The 19,016-nt window shown below is 27.9% G+C and overlaps 2 protein-coding genes across 2 annotated transcripts in view; both read right to left on the bottom strand.

The window, feature by feature from the left end:
• Positions 1-8,920, bottom strand: part of LOC113366129 — a 62,851-nt gene extending 53,931 nt beyond the window's left edge. Inside the window, exon 1 of the mRNA XM_026607684.1 lies at positions 8,804-8,920. The gene's annotated coding sequence lies outside the window, so the exon portion shown is untranslated. The remainder of the gene's footprint in view (positions 1-8,803) is intronic.
• Positions 8,921-9,867: 947 nt separating this feature from the next.
• Positions 9,868-18,703, bottom strand: LOC113366193 (pancreatic lipase-related protein 2-like). The gene is made up of 7 exons (XM_026607762.1): positions 18,640-18,703; positions 13,340-13,599; positions 12,308-12,495; positions 12,067-12,194; positions 11,713-11,904; positions 11,065-11,233; positions 9,868-10,169 (listed from the first exon to the last, which is right to left on the bottom strand). Exons 1-7 carry the CDS (start codon positions 18,701-18,703, stop codon positions 10,034-10,036), a joined length of 1,137 nt encoding a protein of 378 aa, XP_026463547.1. The 3' UTR covers positions 9,868-10,033.
• Between the last annotated feature and the right edge of the window lie 313 nt (positions 18,704-19,016).

Here is a 19,016-nt window from a genome sequence, read left to right as displayed (position 1 = left end):
TCTGTCAAAGTACTAGATCAAGATTATATACAGTGTTATCTTTATAACAAATTTACCCATAAAATTTATATTTTACGTTGGTTGAATAATGTAGCTGTAAATTCCCTTAAAATTAAAAATATGACATTTATTCTGTTTGCCCCCTTAATATCCTATGAAGTAAAAAGAACCAAGAAGAATAATTAACATTACAATTAATAGTTAACCATTATTCTTTGATTAACATTGCTATTAATAATTTAAAAAAATCATAATCAATTGTTTCAACTAAATTCAGCAATAAAATTATATTCAAATATTAATTTTGATTATCTAAGCGTAGTGATTTTGGTAATTGAAATTAAACAGCATGCTTCTATATTTTTTAAAGCATCTTGCATTGAAATTTAACGAGTTTATAAGATATGAATTGAATACTTATTATAAACGTTATGTATAAAATTTATTCTCCAATTTTATTATAGATATTATTAACTCTATTTCAATTAATTCCAAAACAGTCAATCTCATTATGCTAGAAATGCAACCGCAAGCTCACAAATAATGATCCTATACACAGTCTGTTTGAAATTGCTAATTGCTAGAACATAAAGCCCTAATTAAATTATTGCTTTAATATCACTAAACTGTTGATATAGTATGTAATAATTAAATTAATATATCACAAAGACGTGATGGAACCCACTACAATGCCCTATGATAGCAGGCCATAAATATCGAGCAGTAAAAATCCCCGGAGAAAAGCTCAGGTACGACCATTTCGCTTCAAATCGCTTTTCTATGGCTCGAACAACGATCTATTGTACGGGATTATGACCAGAGTGTACACAAACTTTATGGGATTTTCAGCAATTTTCGGTGCAATATTGTTGCATCGAGTCAAATAATAGTCTTCAACGAGAACTGACAATTTATTATACTCTCTTGATAAAATCATGGAACGAGAACGACACACGCGCAACATATCCAGATTAATTTGCAAACAGGTTCAAACAGACGTATAAAACATATATAAAAAACTTTTTATTACATTTTTCAATGTAAAGTCTCTGACACAGAATATTTTCATGTAAATTTCATCATATGTATTATTTAATAAATGATTATATAAAGTCTAGAGATGAACCGCGATCGCAATTGGTTGCTCAAATATTTTCTTATATGTTCTCCAAATGTCATTTGGTAACCTTTACCGAATTCATATATATTTACATTAAAATGATGCAAATACAAATTTATACATCACTTTAAAATTATTAAGATAACGTAATTCCATTATACTTGTACAATAAATGTTAAAGGTCGTGTTTATATTCAATGTTATGAGTTTTAATGATCATTATATGCAATATTTGTTTAATTGCGTTAGCTTTTTAATTAATTTCTAAAATACTGATTTTATTTTCTAGATTTTATTGAATGAATGAAAACTTTTCAGGCAATTCGATCAAATTATAACCCATATGGTATTTAATAAATACCGTTTATTATATTAATTAAATGGTTATTTTTTATTAGATAATTTTAATTGATGCAAGCGCTAAAATAATTCACAGTTTGTAAATATATTGAATAATATTTAATAAAACGATTTTGCATTTTAAATTTCGTAATGTTGTGTAATACAAAAAGTTTACCCTAAAATATACCCATATTTATAAATTCTTATATGTTTTATCAATTAAATGTTAAATAAGCTCAAATTATTTAAATTTATAAAATTATTTAAAATTGTAAATCTTACAAATATTTATTTATTTATATATACACTGAGTTTGAAAATATTGGAAAAGTAGCAAATAAAAATATAAACAGTTGTTGCCAGACAGGATTTTTTTTATTATTATTGGCAGTAGCATAATTCGGCTTAAATGATTTTATAGTTATATATATATATATATATATATATATATATATATATATAAATATATATTCTTTTAGAAGAATGTGCATTCTATGCTTGTGCCGAGTTAACAAAATTAAATTTCAATAATAATTTTCTCACTTTCCAGACGAAGAGTTGATCCATCAGTAATCTTTCATAATTCTGAAGTTCATATTTTATTAATATTTTCATTTTTAAGTTATGTATTTTTTCATTTTCATAGTGAAATTGACATTTGAGGTGTATTATATTTGATTATGTATTTTACTTTTATCTCTTTGCGCTGAACCAGACTCGAAAAAAATTTTCTACTGATCTTATCCACTTTTGTACATAAAATGTTTATCATTTATCATATTTAAAACTTTTAGTTATTTTATTATTAATATTAATAATTTCCTATAGTTTTTTCATTGTGTTATTTACTTTTGTCTTTGTTCTTTATTACAACTATTTTTCATAATTTTTAGGCTTTGCTGTCTATGGATACAATACAGATATTTAAAATAGGTATCTGTCAATGGAAAAATTGCAAAGCTACCTCTTACCGTTTCCGAGATATTCGCTAAAAACTGTTTCCAAATTTTCACATTTTTCAAATGCGTATATAAGCAGCTTGCTGACTTTATAGGTAATATACTGTTAGTCCAGTCATTTAAGCTTAAATTAGGTAATAATCTCAAAATTCGAGATACCCAGCTGTATGACTGTGGACTGTGTGCAATTTTTAGCACCTCAAATTTAAAAAGAATCAACAATATATTGCATAAAAATTTGAATGTAATGCTTTGTCGTTATTTCTGGGTGAATACTTTATGTGTACAGAATGATTTTTTTAAATATTTTTCACCTCGAAGACATTTGAACGTTGGCAACTTTTAAACGATTTGACATAGGACCCTAGATTCGAAAAAAATATAGCAAATCGAAAAATCTGTAAATCACTGCAAAAAATTTTTTGGTAACCCTTACCATTCGTAAAATATTTGTTAAAAACTGTTTAAATTTTTAATATCAAAAACTTTCAAACGTCTGTAACTTATAAAAGTTTTAAGATAGCGCCTTGCAGTTAATGGATAAAATAGGGATAATTGAAATATCTATCAGTCAGTAGGTTACCGTTTTTAAATTTTCACATTTATCAAAGTCGTAGATGTCGAAAAGTTTTTGAACTAATTTCGAAATATTTTCACAGCAGCTTCCTGACTTGACTAAAGTGTGTAACTTCCAGCACCTCAAATTTTTCTTAAAAACGATAAAAATGTAACGTGGCCAATTGCGATTTATTCGCTTATTACTATTATTGATTGTAGTAAATAAACCAAATCAACATTCGATTTCTGCTATTTTTCTTGTCAACCGAATAATGACTGCTCATGTTCATCTTCGGTTACCAAGTAAAATGCGTGGGAAGTCATGGAATTGTTATGTCCTTCCACCCTTCGACAGAGACGGTCATCCGATGCGTCTTCTACGCAGTAGACGTAAACTATCTAACTGAAACCACATACGACTTCAGATATTCTCCACTAAGTTGAAATGGCTTTTACACGGCATTAGACAAATTTTAATTGACGTCTATATTCCCAGCAGACTAACTCAACAGTTGTAAATTAACTTTATAGCTAGGCGTTATATGCTATTTATTGTTTACAATTTCAAACATAGAACATCACTGTAAAGGATAATAGAAATAATGTTTTGTTTTCACAAGTTTTTAGTTGCTATTTATTGTAGCAGAGTACATAACTTAATTTAAATAATTTTAGTAGTTTATACGCATATAATTGTATTATTCATATGAGATACTGATAAAATAATATGCGTACAAGTTACTAATCTTATTCAAAGTATCAGTCTGGATTGAAGATAAATAAAATATAATTAAATGAGGTAATACTTTAAAGCTCTGTATCAAAAATATATGCAGCATTTTTATATATTAACAGCATTAAGAATTTGCTCTATTGAATTTATTTTGTATCTAGTATTTCGATAAAACAACCCTGTGTTAAACAATCTCTGTCTGGTAAGATTATATTAAATATATTTGTAACGTAAATATTGCATTTAAACCCCAAAATTTTATTATCGCTTCATTAAGTCATAATTGCAATCTATAATCTTAAGTCAATTGAAGTTGATAATCAAAATTTTATTAATTTAATTCAATTTAAAATATTTAAAAAATTTATTGCTTAAATAATCGCTTTTCAATCAATACGTTAGTTAAAAAATTTGGTATATTTATAACAAGGTTTTTACTATTTCCAATCAACTTTGTCTTTACGACAAAATGAAATGAAACAATGAAAACATATACCTCTTTAGTAATGCAAAATACTCAGAACGTAAATAGTAACTAAAAATTTTACAAAGGTATAAATATTTATTCATTGCAACAAATATATACTTAAAAAAGAAATTTAATATTCAGATTTTAAGTGGTTATCTGAATATAACCAATAAGTCATGAAGAACATTTACTATTGAACACGAAAGAATTTATTTGCTTTTTTATATTTATTACTTGGGCAGCAACCAGAACATAAAAGTCATATGAGGTGATGAAATAAAATGTTTAACCAAATTAATATTTTTTTTATTTATTAGATCTCCGCTGGACCTGTCGTTCCAAAAATTCTACCAATTCTTCAATATGTCAATACAATTGATATGTTTCTTGAATATCGAATTTTAATTGCAATTTTTGGTCCTTTTTCCCGTAGCATCGAAACGGTTGGGCCTTCTTTGCTAAAAATAATCAGCATATCTTTCCATACATAGAAAAAAAATGTTTTTAAACCATTAAAATCGGTGAATAAACAGTGCTCTCCAAAACGTCGGCCAAAAATTGTATCCGCACATACATACACGCACACGTAAATACATACATACACACATACACTACAGGGCCTGCATTTGACAAAAATAATAAGCATGCCTTTCCATCAATATTTAAATGGAACGCTTTTTGAACCATTCAAATCGGTTGAACCGTGCTCTCGAAAACGTCGGCAAAAAATTGTATCCGCACATACATACACACACACGTAAATACATACACACCACGTACATACATGCACATACATACATCCATTTTTTTCTAAAGTATGTCAAAATGTTTAGACCTCTCAAAGATAAGCAATAGAAATGGAAGCTTTTTTGAACCATTCAAATCGGTTGAACTGAGCTCTCAAAAACATCGGCAAAAAATTGTATCCGCACATACATACACATATACAATTTTTTTTTTGCAATTACTATAATTTACCTTTGGGAAATTAAATATAAGAAATAATTATATAATGAAAATTAAGAATATCCTTTTATGCCTTTGCGTTTCTATCTCGATCATCTGGTCAACAAAGGGCTTTATCTCTAAACTCATCGTAGGTATCGGATGGTGGCATCATGGAAAGATTCTCATGTTGAGATATGTAATTAACAGAATGTTTTATAACACGTCGGACCCCGGACAGTGCTCCTGTGCGCTGTGGCACGTCCGAGGCTCGCCTTCCTTCGGTTCAACTTTGACATTTAGAGCCCACGCAACGCCGCGGATCCGCATACAGAATTCTGTAAGCCGCCCACACGCCACGCGGGACCGACAGATGCGCTGTGCGAAAATTGCGCAGTTTCCACGGTACAGAACTGAGAGACCGATTCCGATTCCGATCCTGCGGAACGAAAATGTCGGATTTACAAATGTTGCGGTGACGTGCTTCTTATTTATTACACAATTCCTCGAATGCAATCGGAAAGGATACATTTCTTGATTTCAATTCGATGAACAAATAACGTTACAATCAATATATTACATACATACAACCAGGGTGTCCCAGAATTCAACGTCAAGTCAAAAATGATTGGTAATATTGATCGTAGCTATCAAGAAAAAAATTAGAAAAACATTTGTATTCGGTAGTTAGACAATTATGATCTTTTAAGTACAGACCAGAGCATTGGTCAAACTGAGACTATTTCTTGTTTGTTTTTGGATTAAACTTTTGAACCGTAACCGTGAATGACATTTCTAAGACCACACACCAATACAATGACATAATTTCCCCAAGTTTTCACAAATTAACACATTATGCATGTTGTTAACACTACAAATTTGTAAGGAATTTGCAAGATATTTACTCATTACCTTTCAAATTTTAATGGCTTAATTTTCTTTCAGTCAAAAATTAAGGAAACTATTTAAACTAAATTCATAATATTTCTGTATCAGTTTTCTAACTGGGGCTCGCCCGTAGGTAAGCGGTTAAGAGCGACGGGACTTGTTTCAGAGGTCCCGGGTTCGATATCCACTTCGAGCAGCCTGTTGTCAGGCAGCAGTGACAACAATTTTCACTTGGAAATATAGATAGCAATATGTTTCCAAGTGAAAATAGCCCTCACCCGGCATTGCTGCACCAATAAAATGTCAGCCCTATTAGATTAATTCTAATAACAAAATCATCAAATCTGGGTGGATTAACAATTGGGTTACTATCTAAAAAATACGAAGTAAGGAGAAGTTTCAGCCCAACAGCTCATAGGACGTAAGGTTCTGATTGCTGTTAAACAATATAAAATATAAAAAATATAAAAAAATATATTAAAAAAATTAAAACAATTGTTATCAACCAGTGATCAATTGTTGTTGAAGTTCTAGCAATTTGCCTCAAGTCCCAATGCCATGCACCACTTAGTTGATACATGTACTGCATCCAACCCCCTGAATTGCTTATGAGGGATACTGCAAAGTTCAACCATCTCATCGATATCAAATATTGAAGAAGTTCAGATGATAGTTTTTCAATAGAAAACTTCTCAAGTGATATTTTGTATATATGCCATAAGTCAAGAATACTTTCAAGATAAGATTGTAAGGATACATCATTTTATTGAAAAATAATGCCACTTCAGAAATTTAAAGTTATGTGTGTTTGAAATGTCAAGCAAACTTTATATCAAGTAAAGTAAAGGATATCTGTATGATATTCTAATACTTTCAGTTATGGGCAAAACATATTTGATATTTATACATTTTGTAGTAACTGTATGTCATAGAAATATGATAGTATTTAGAACAACCGTAATTTAAAAATAAAATTGAGTAAAAGTTGAGAACAACAGTATACTTATTTTATGGTTTATTAAATTTCAATTTAACCGTATACATAGTTTAACCAGATATATAGTATATCATTGCGAATTAATATCCGTATTTACAGAAACTATTATTCCCATATAATTCAAATAAAGTGCATATGTTCAAAATATGGTTGTTATTTGCAAACTGCAATTAAATCAGTCGTGACACTTTATAAAGTAATTAAATACAATATTGCAAAGCATAATAGTGCGAGTGTACAATGCATTATGCAACTACCAAACAAATATTTTATTTGATTTTGATAGTATGTTAGGTACACACTTCTAAATAATTGAAGCGCACATAATAAAATGCAATGTAATAATAATTTTAATGGCTGCCTGGAAAATGGATTGGCATTCGATTTAGACATTTTTTAAGTACGACCAAAAATTTGCTAATGTTCAGAATGTAATAAGCGCAAATATATATAAAAATTGCATTCATTTAAAAAAATTTCATAATTACTCAAGTCATAGGCTTTAGTAATCAGAAAAAATACATAAAATTAAATCTTTAATAAAAACATGCAAATATTCTAAAGTATATTTTTTTATATTGGTACTCGATGATAAAGTTATTTTACCGACAGTTAGTGTGCATACCTAGTTATTCCTTGGCAAATTTATTCTATTTTCCAAATAATTTTCTATTGTGTACAATTGTTTGTATTACGTATATGCAATGCAGTATTCGAGAATGAAATGCAAATTCCGCCTGATATAATATTGTTCAAGAACGCAGAAATTCATTTTTGCAATGCATGAGTACAGTCACATCAGACAGGGATTTAGTGCACTTTTTCATATGTAATGTATAAGAATCAATGTTTCATATGTAATATATAAGAAAATTTAATGCAATTTGATAATGGGATTTATACCCACCGCGTTTTAAATTGCTTCAATGCATCAATTAACCTGCGAATTACTTATAGTGTATTTTATTACATATTTATTTTAACTTTCAAATTGAATTTCAATTAAAATTAGAAATTCAATTCAAATTAATTAAGTAAGAATAGTAATTTAATAAAACAAGATGATCAAAAATATTTTCCCAACTGCAAATAAAATATTGGTCTGAAAGTGCCTAAAAGGCTAATTTGTATTTTGTGTGTATATTAGGGAGCCAATTCTGTCATAAAATAGACCATAGCTTTGCCATAACATTGGTTTATTTTAAGGCAGAATCGGCCCCTAAATTTCACAAATAAAATAAATTTAGTATATTTATTTTCAAGGTTATCTTGAGGTAGTTACCACATAGAATAAAATTTAAAAAATTTTGTATGTTTTTAAAAGTCTTGTAGATTTTACCTTCTATTCCAGTTCATGTCTGCGTAATAAGATTTTGACTAAATAATAATTTACGTGTTGTCTCTTAAGTAATAAAGATTTCACAACAAACTCTTACCCTTCAATTTCCGTATCGGTGCGCAAATTGATGGCACCTTAATGAAACTTTCAAAACCATTCTCGTTAATAGGAAGACGTCAATATAATTAAGTGTACTTCTCGAGGACTTTTTCAACATAGCAATAAAAATGGAGATATTAGAAACACTCAAGTAACACTAACATCTAAACCAATATAATATAAAAGTAAAGATCATTTTATGTGGCTGGCAATAAATTGCGTCAAATCAACAAGATTTAACATCAGAGTTTATGGGTCTCAAATTTGTTTTTTAAATCTCAACAAAATTTATTGCACTTTGCACATTCATCAAAATAAAATATTAATTTTATAAAATTTCTTTTTTATATTTACCTCATGGTCATGTGGTTTCCTGGAAAATATTTTTAATCTTGTAGTAAATAACAGTCTTGTAGATCGTACATGTCATAATTATTTTAATTCAAGTTTCTTTACACAAACTAATTTTCACTGCAAAAAACAAGCATGAATTATTAATCTACATAAAGAATAAATGCGGCATATGACTAACTTACATTGAAAATAAATATTAATTCTAAATTTAAACTAAATTCAACTGGCTTTTGCTGTACAATAGAGGCAATATGTGATGAATTCTGTAATATTTAATCTTATATATTATTATACTAAAGTTAAACTGAGAATTATAGTATAAAATCTATATAATAAGTATGCTATCACGAGATGAGCTTTCTCATTAATCTAAATTTTAAATTTTTGCATAATTTTTGTAAAATTATACTGCATACCTAACAGCACAAATTTAGATATTAATTAGAACACATGAATTTAACTACTAAAGTAACTAGTAAACTTAGAATTAATTCACTTTTGTATATATTTTTTCAATATGAAAATACATACTTGGTAACGTTTTCAATGAATAACAACAACTGAAACCTTTCGTAAATTTTTGGGTACTAAACCTCAAAATTTTGTTCTTGAAGTGTGCCAGAGAATGAAGTGTATTCATGTATATTTTGTTATTGAGAGAAATTAGTAGATTAGTTGAATATAAACTTATTTCGCATTTTTAAAAAAAACGTTGCATGATTAAAAAAATATTTCCATCTTAAAAAAAAATGCATATTTAGAAAATAATTGTAAATTTTCACAGACAATTAAAATTTTAAAAATAAATAGTATACCTAAAATTTTAATTTTAAGCATGATTAATTTGTTTTTATTTAAAATCAATTTTGTTAGCTAAGCAATATAGATTTCAACATTATTTTTTTATTTTCACCCTTTAAATATTTATTTTGGGGCATAATGAAAAAGCATAATTTGGCTGTCAACGTAATGAAATTGTTGATTTAGGAAATGTAATTAATTTTTAGTTCATTGTATAAGTGATTCTTAGAATCATAATACCTTAAAAAACGTTTGTAAAGTATTCAAATTTCCCAAACTCTTGATTCATCTGCAAATATCTGCTGCGGTTTCAGCATTGTTCTAATTCTCACTTCTTTCAAAACTATTTTCAATTTGCCTAACTATTCTACTAATAGAACTGAGAACTATTTTCCAGGTACTAATACAATATACGATAAAATTACTTGCTTATACAGTACGAGTTCGTGATGTAAAAGCTAATCCTCCTCGAAGAGATTGCGCCCTTCTATGGCGTCCTTTTCCTGGAAATCCTTTGGCATATGGAGGTTTTGCGTTGGTTGTCACATAATAGATTCCTCGTGCTCTATAATACATATATGTGTATTAATACTAGATACATGATATTAAAGTACGTATTGTGGAAAATATTTGAATTGGCGACGTATGTCCTCGGATGCTGCAGAATGGAAATTGAGAAAGAAATTTATATGATATGGAATTACTATTTGATTGAATATATTTTCAATAATTTTGAACAACGTATGATGTATGTTAGTTCAGAAATCAATGAATACTGCAACGATAGAATATATATATAATTGATATATGAAAATGATCAATGATTTGAATCATTGAAGACAAAGGCCCAAAAATGTTTGACATTAGGCTGTCCGAGGCAAGTATCCAATTTTGGACTTCTGATTAGAATCCCATAGCTCTGACCACTACTACATAGAATTGTAAACTGTACAAATTCCATATATGTATATTCTTACTACATGTTGCTGCATATTTTCAACTTAATAGTCTTACAAGCTGTTGTGCTAATTTTACCTAATACTAGTTGGTTCGACAGGTGGCAACCCAAACAGTTGTCCCATCTCTGTAAGATATATTATTAATACAATTTCTATAATAGGGCAAATACTTCTATTGGTATAGCAATGCCGCATGAGAGGTGTTTTTACTTAGAAACATATTGCTTTCTATATTTCTTTTTAAAATGTTACTACTTGGCAACAGGCTGTTTTAGGATCGAACCCGGGACCTCTGATTCAAGTCCACTCCTCCTAGCCAACTTACCTACAAGCATGCCAACTCACAGCATGTATTTTCAACTTAATTTAATCTCTCAATATTTCTAAGTGAATTTCTTACAGCTGCTATTTATTTTTATCTTACGTAATAAGAATCGTAAACAGCATACTCAATCATTTCCTATTCATCGAGTATGCACATACAGCAAATAAGAGACTTACTTATGTGATATGTGTTCTCCCATTAGGACATATTCATCATCCTTCGGTTCGCACCATCCGATTAGATAAGAGATCAGATTGGCACAAGGCCCGGCCCAGAAGCCTTTCGGACTGTTGATGCTTTCGATGAAATAAGGTGTTACTTTTGTGTGGTCGCACGATAATGTCTCTGAGGGGGAAAAAAATTATAAAATATGTTATGTCAAGATAAGACTCGAAAACTATCTGAATTAAGTAGCATGAAGATTTTCTCAAATATCCCCAGAAGATTTAAAATAATAAACCCATTAGATTTAGCATAGTCAATATATCAGACCTGTATCTTTTTCCAATTTATGTTAAAAGTTTTATGTCAAAACAGTTATTATTTTATAACAGCTCAGTGCCATTATATTAAAACAGCTACTATTCTATTTAGGTTCCAAAATTATGATACAATCTCAGTTTTCTGGAATTATAAGTAAAACTAATTGTTAAACCATAAATTTAGAATTTTCAAAATTGGTCTACTTTGAACAAACCTCCTGCGAAAAAAATGTACTAATGTGCATTGGCAAGTTTCACCAAGTTGTCTTAGATGTTATGTATAAATAAAAATATATAATTCAATTTTTATTTCATAAAAATAGTAATTCTACAGTTTCTTACTAAAAAGTGTCGTGCTGGCACATCCCGGTTGACTAGATCCCCCATTAACATAAAAATCCGCATGACCTGTTGGACCCCATTGTCCTAGAATACCGGCGCCAGTGTGAATGACATCTACAAAATTGGCATCGGTTGGATCCAAATCCAGAGATCTGTTGTTACCCATGTAAAAAATAATTGTTGGATCTAGACCTAAAAATAGCATATATTTACTTGTAACATATTGCAGCAAATTACACTGTCATTATCAAAAAAAATCATTGACTTCAGAATTATCATAATTCTTATGAATACTGATATGTCTATAAAAATAGTGGAAATCTGAAAGTGACTATAATTTATTGATATTAATACCTGTGATGCGCCCTAGTTTTCCTTTATTCATATGATTTGGCACCAATCCCGCAATATGCGCACCAACACTATAACCTATTAAATGCAATCTGTCGGGCTGAACACCATTAGGGTGGTATTGAAGATACCTAAAATTATAAGTAACATATTTAAAACATAATATGAATAATTGATTTGTGAATGTCTCTTAATCTTAAAACTATTATCAACTGAATAGTTAACCATAATATCAAATATTTACTTGACTAGTTGGGCGATACATTGACTGGCGAATCTGGGTGCCCAGGCCATTTGACTTAAACAGGGCTCAACTACGGCACTACCATAGTCTACAATAAAAATGTTGTATTCTCCACGTTTGAAATATGCATTTCGCATATCAGTGCTGGGAGAAAGATTTCTGCCACCGCCAAAACCGTGGATCACAATCTGCAAAAAAATTAAGTGTTATACTTGTACTAAACGTGTAATGTTTAATGTGCTAAACAACAAATTAAGCAATTTACAAAACTTAGTTTTTGGATAATACAATATCAAAAAGTATACTTATTGTAATTTGAAAATGAAGGATTTTTATAAAAACTACACAAATACCGGTAGATACTTGATCATCACATAATTCAACTTATGGCTTTAATTATAACAGGATGACCCATTTAACAGTATATTATTTATGAACAATAAAATTGACACAAAATTGATGAAATAATTTAATTTGATATTTATATATCATAGCGTAATTATATAAATAATTTATATATCATAGCATAATTATATAAATTTTAATGAAAATTATAGCAATATTCAAAAGTACATTCCAGCACAAATATATTTGAAAGAGGTTTTTATGCATAAATGTGAAATGTGCGTCACTATTGCGTGTGGTTTATTATAATCCAATGCACTTCATATATATGGTTTCAACATTCATAACAATACAGTAATAAAAGCCGTAACTCAAATGAAGAATAAAATTATTAGAAACTCTATAAGCAATCTATATAATAGTCCTTGCACAATACTTTTCATCAAGAACTACCATTTCTAACAATATTGATTGACGTGTTATATGTTCTACAAGATGTATTGGATTCAATCACAGATTTCCGTGTAATTTATTCGTATTGATTGATAATCGAGGAAAGTTCAAGAAACTGTATAATTTTATTGCATGTAGGTGTACGTGCTCAATCAGAATGGATAATAATAATTCCTGATTGTTGCTAAAATTGAGGTAGAAAAAAATATGTCTTTTACATCCTTCTTACTTTACCTTGACAGGGTGAGTTGGATTGAAATGTGAGTTGGTAAGTGAACTTTTGTCTAAAACATTGATGAATTCTGGTTCCTGTTGGGTGGATCTTGTGTAAAGGTACATCTGAATTCGAGGATGAGGACATGTGAACGGTGGTTCCAGACATGAAGTCGTGTTGAAGAGATCTCGTATGGATTGCGCTTTTTGAGGCGTTTCTGGCTTGGGAGCTGGTTGCTGGGATGCAGGCGGCTTTTGCTGTCTTTGTTGTCTTTGGCAGTCTGGAGATAAAATATTGAGTTAATAAAAAAAATTGGAAATTTAATTAAAAGGTAATAATTTTATGAACAATTCATTGAATTGTGCTAGTTGTTTCTAAATAGTATTACATACTATATGTACATACACACATATACCGACACACATACACACACATACATACATTTTTCATAATGCCTGAAATGAAAGATATGTGAACATTTTCATTTTCGATTTTTTGCGATTACTATACTACTTAACGGAAAGTTAATAAAATATTTTCAATTTATTCTAAACAAACACAATAAGAGTTTATATATAAATAACAAGTGTACAAGTTTATAAATTTCTTCATAAATTAAAATCAGTTACATTGAGATTTTCTTCCTGTCAGTTTCAAGATAAATGTGACACGCGATTCTAAACGTGTCACTTAAGTTATTGTTAGAAAAATGATAAAATGCCATGGAAAACATGATTTTATATAAGAAGTCACTTCTGGAATTGTAGGTTTTCTTTAAATGATTGCTGAGGATAACAGGCAAATATATTGCTATTGTTGCTGTAATTATGGAATATGTAATTATTCTTTATTAGATATGAAGTATTTTAATATTATTTTATTTCTAGTATAATATTTTTTAATGTGGAAAATAAGAATATCTGACACTTTCATCACAAACATTCGGGCTAAACGTAATATCTTAATTGTTTTTATTCTAAAATAAACCAGTGGTCAGAACCAGTCTTTAGTTATTTCATAGGTGCTTCAAACTATTTCATAATTCAATTTTCATAATTTACCAAAGCTGTACACAGTAAAGTACTATATCACTGTGTATAATTTTTATAAATATTGAAGTAATAGTTATTACGAGTATAAATTGTTTTAGAATCCCACTTCAAATATTTTTTTTTCAGTATTTTGGTGATAAAATAAATCGCTCTAATTTACTTCTAATGTATGTCCTATATGTCAAGAATCTTAGAAATAAGTATTATCTAGTTTAAGTTAACTTTCAAGAATATTTATTCAATGGTATATTCAAGTCAAGTTGGCGCCAAGAGTTTCTATATAAAAATATGCGTGCAAGTAACTACTTATGCAAGACTAATTATTTATAATAACAAACCTCATTGACCCCAAAAACTTATGACATGGTAATACGGTGCATTATGGCGTTTTTATTATTCAATTAAATAAACAATGAGTATATTTAATATAAATATAAAAATTAAAAAAAAACACTGAAAACTAATCTACAGACAGGTAAAGTTGAATGAGAATTGAGAAGATGTTATCAGCAACAAACAACAAATGTTGATTGAAGTTGGATAAATAAATTATTAAAAGTTATTATTATTATTATTAATTTATTATAGACAGTTCATATCAGAGAAAAATATAAAATTTCGGTCAGCTTATCATTGGTTAGCTTCTATTAATTACAATAAATCTATAATTTTTCACATAAAACAGTATAATAACAAAGTAAATTTATTACTCAATGCCAAACATCATCAGGTGCAAAAAACTCATTTTATTGCATGTTTGTTGATAAGTTGTTAGAAAAAGAGCATGCGGATATTATTTTAATAAACGCTAAACCTGACCTCTCACAAAACGAACATCGATGTAATTTACAAGCTTTTTATGTATGACATAATTAGTTTAGCATTGACATATATCAATACTTGTATCGATCGTTGCTCAAAGATGCATTTCAATTTGAGTACAATTTGAATGCCAAATTTGAAGTTTGGAGGTTGGTTGAAATTGATTATTGTTGAATAATCCAATAATGAAAATGAAAACTAAGGGGAATTTATTAAGAGGCAATACGTCGAAATAATAATAACTAAAATATAATTATTAATTTCTACGTTTTGTTGCTAAATGTGTTTCATCACTCAGAGAAAAAAAATTAAAAACAAAAAATCACTGTCACAAAATTTTAGCAAGTTGTAGAATTTTGAATTTTTTTTTCTTGAATGTTTTCGAAAATTATGATTTTTAAATATTGAAGCTCGTAAGCGCCGCCTCACAGTATTTAGGCTAAACATTACAAATTTAATTACTTACTTTTTATATTCGATCTAAGAAACCGCTGGACCTGCCTTCCTAAAAATGTAACGCTTTTTTTTATTTTTTCAATATAAGTAAAAAAATTTTAAATCATGCAAATGGCTGAATATGATAGATTTAAATAAAAAATGATATTCCGTTCTCTCAAAAATAAATTACACTTGATATCTAATTTTGGCAGTTTTAGACCTGTATCTTTGAAACGACTAAACCTGCCTAGACCAAAAACTAATCAGCACGTCTTCTTTTTAATAGGAATTATTCAAATCCGTTGATCCTAGTTCTCCAAATTGCCACAAAAATGTGTATCCGCACATACATACATTTATACATACTACACACATACATACATAAAAAAATCTGTTCCACATTATGCCGATTAATTTATGTCCAGGACCTGAAAAAAGTTTTCAAAAGGTTGATAATTGCTTAAATAAATTTTACAAACAGTTTCGTGTTTTGAAGATGAGTTTTTTTCAATTTCGCAGTTAGAGCATCTAGACGTATGCAAATTGAATAGCAATCAATAACCAAAAATCGATTTCTTTCTCTCTCGATTACAATTTTTTGTATCGATCTCTGTTATATAACAATCATAACTTTTTTTTCGATGAAACCGTTAAATAATGTGTAAATTGATGTTTGAATTGTAAATATGTGTTAAACTTTCACCGTTCATATGAACATACGTGTGTGCGCTACTAAACGCTCAAAAATGTAATTACTATGATTCGCATATACTGCTGTCATGGAGAGAGTTTTGGAATAGAAATTATTTCAATAAAAACGTATTATTTTGATTTGATAATGATCTATTTTATAATAGTGGAATAATAATAATTTTATGATTGTATAATAAATTCTTAATGAGAAAGATTACATGATTAGATCGTAATTGAATTAATTTAGTTACAAAATTAATACTATGTTATTATAATGAATGGTGTTCATTTTTAATGTATATTTATAATAATTAAAAATGTTGTTTTAACATGTATAATAAATTTTTGAAAAATTAGTGAATTTTATTTTAATGTTTATTAACACCAAATTTGAATAGTATGATTTTTATTTAAAAAAATTAATTTAAATATGTTTTGATGTTACTAAATTGAAAATTGTAAAACGCAATATCTTTAATATACCAATTAATAGTAATCAAAATGTTTAATAAATTTTGTTTAGTAAATAATTTTATTTTATTATTTATTAACACTAAATTTGTATGCCAGGATTTTTATTTAATAATTGTAGATTATTTAAATCGTTAAATAATCTACATTGAACTGAACTTATTTAAATTTGTAGATTAATTATATAAATAATTAAAGTGCAATATTTCTAATGTATTAATCAATTAATTTTTATATATAATGAATATGTAGTTGGATTAAGTGTGGCTTATTAGAAACAAAATATAAAATGTTTTTAATTTTTATTCGTATTTTAAAAAGGTTAATACATACTCTTTTTTCATTTTCAAATATTATTGCCTAATTAAAGATACCTATATAATTTTTTTCCTTTAATTTTACGTAATTATTGATCATTATAATGCTCCTTGTACCTTCTATGCTTCTTCACGTTTTGCTTTATGAATTATGTCGTAAAAAGCAATATACATTATTATTTATTATTACATGTATAAAAATGAAAGTAAAAATTGATTGTCTATAATGTCACATGTCAATATGTCTAAATATTACAAGTCATTCATGTTTTCGATGAAAAATTATGCAGTACTTGCGAAATTTTGTCACTCTTGATGAAATTTTAAAAACTATACATAGTTTGTTAATTTATTATATATTATTGATGTTGGCATTTATTTACATATTATGTTTTTTTATTAAAATTGGTTGTGCAGAATATTCATGCTCCCAATTTATTGATGTTTATTGAAGAATATTTATATTACTGAAATATGAGCAATCACAATTGATAAAAAAAAATTTATATTATTTTTGAAAATTAAATGGAGCAAATTAAATTAATTATAACACTATTTTATTAAAATAATTGTAATGTTCATTAATTAAATTTTTAAAAATATAAATTCATAAGAACTTTGTCAGAAAATAGTCGAAAATTTATTTATCTAATTGTTACATCCATACATTTATTTATAATAGACCACAATCTTAGGTTGTTTTTTGTTGAATTATTTATATAGTTTTGTTTGAAAATTGTGCAACAATGTATGTAAATATGCAGAGTAAAAATTCTACGGGATCAAACATTTCAACATAAAAAATGTTAAATAGAGGCGTGTGAAAATTGAGTGTTTTGTTCCGATTTACTCAAAAAACTTTTATAAAACTTAAAATTCTTATAGATGATACGCAGACATAGGAATGAAACAAAAAAAAGGTTAGGAGAATGATATCATAATTTTGGTCTTCTTCTATTTTTTTTTGTATGCATATATTTATTGACGATCAAAATAGACATTAATTTTTAAGCAATATGCTGGTCTTTATGCTTTTCAATGACATTTCTGTTTTTTTATAATATATTTAAGATCGTATGACCATATTTTGTCAATCTTTGAGTAGAAGATTTCTCACTATATTCGTTTAAATATTTGTTTGGGTGACCTGATAATTTTTCGTCGTATTCTTCTATATTTCGTCTATTACTTCACCTATTTTTAAATATAGTTTTTGCGTGAAAAGTGAATTCTTTCATTTTTTTTAATAATTCCTGAAGAAGAAAACATCCATACCCCAAACTATAAAATGATATATATGAATAATATAAAATGAATGGCCAATACATCGAATTAAAAATAATATAATAATAATAATTAAAAATTACAAATTATTGTAACGATAATTCAATTTATATAAATATCACAAATTTATATAATTATCTGTTATACAAGCATAATTATTAAAATCATTATCACTTAATAATATTTATTAACAAATATAATTTTGAATTTATTAATAACTAACAATAATTATCAATAACTTACCGGCCTGATCCAGAAACTGCAACATTATACACACTAAACCTAAAGCATATTTATATCTATTCATTTTGCACTAAGGTCCTGAATAGTCCTCACGAATAAAAACTACATACGCCTTGCAAATTATCCGGTCACTCACGACATCAAACAAGCACAAAACAATTTTGAACTGAATATATTAAAGTTTTCACTCAAATATTAATAAAAGTAAATTCATATAATTTATTGGTCCAGTCAAATATTAAAACTGATTTTCGAGTTGCGTTACACAAGAGAGAGTTGTTATGGAACTGAATGCACCAAGCGAGTGGTAACTGTCAGAGTGTGTAATCTGGCTGAAGAATGTTAAATTCTAAAGAAGAGGAGGAAGTTGATGGAAT

The sequence above is a fragment of the Ctenocephalides felis genome, unplaced genomic scaffold (assembly GCF_003426905.1).
Source record: "Ctenocephalides felis isolate EL2017-DRISC unplaced genomic scaffold, ASM342690v1 CF-g0.4_SCAFFOLD_01170, whole genome shotgun sequence".
NCBI classification, from domain to species: Eukaryota; Metazoa; Arthropoda; class Insecta; order Siphonaptera; family Pulicidae; genus Ctenocephalides; species Ctenocephalides felis.
The sequence above is the reverse complement of the archived record's forward strand: the minus strand, read 5'-3'. Positions and strand labels throughout refer to the sequence as shown.

Excerpts from the sequence above, each read along its gene's own strand:
- LOC113366193 (XM_026607762.1), bottom strand. The coding sequence starts at position 18,703 with ATGAATAGATATAAATATGCTTTAGGTTTAGTGTGTATAATGTTGCAG. Across the intron at positions 12,496-13,339 it reads ATCCAACTCACCCTGTCAAG|ATTGTGATCCACGGTTTTGG; the intron begins GTAAAGTAAGAA and ends ATTTTTTTGCAG. Across the intron at positions 12,195-12,307 it reads TGTATCGCCCAACTAGTCAA|GTATCTTCAATACCACCCTA; the intron begins GTAAATATTTGA and ends TTATAATTTTAG.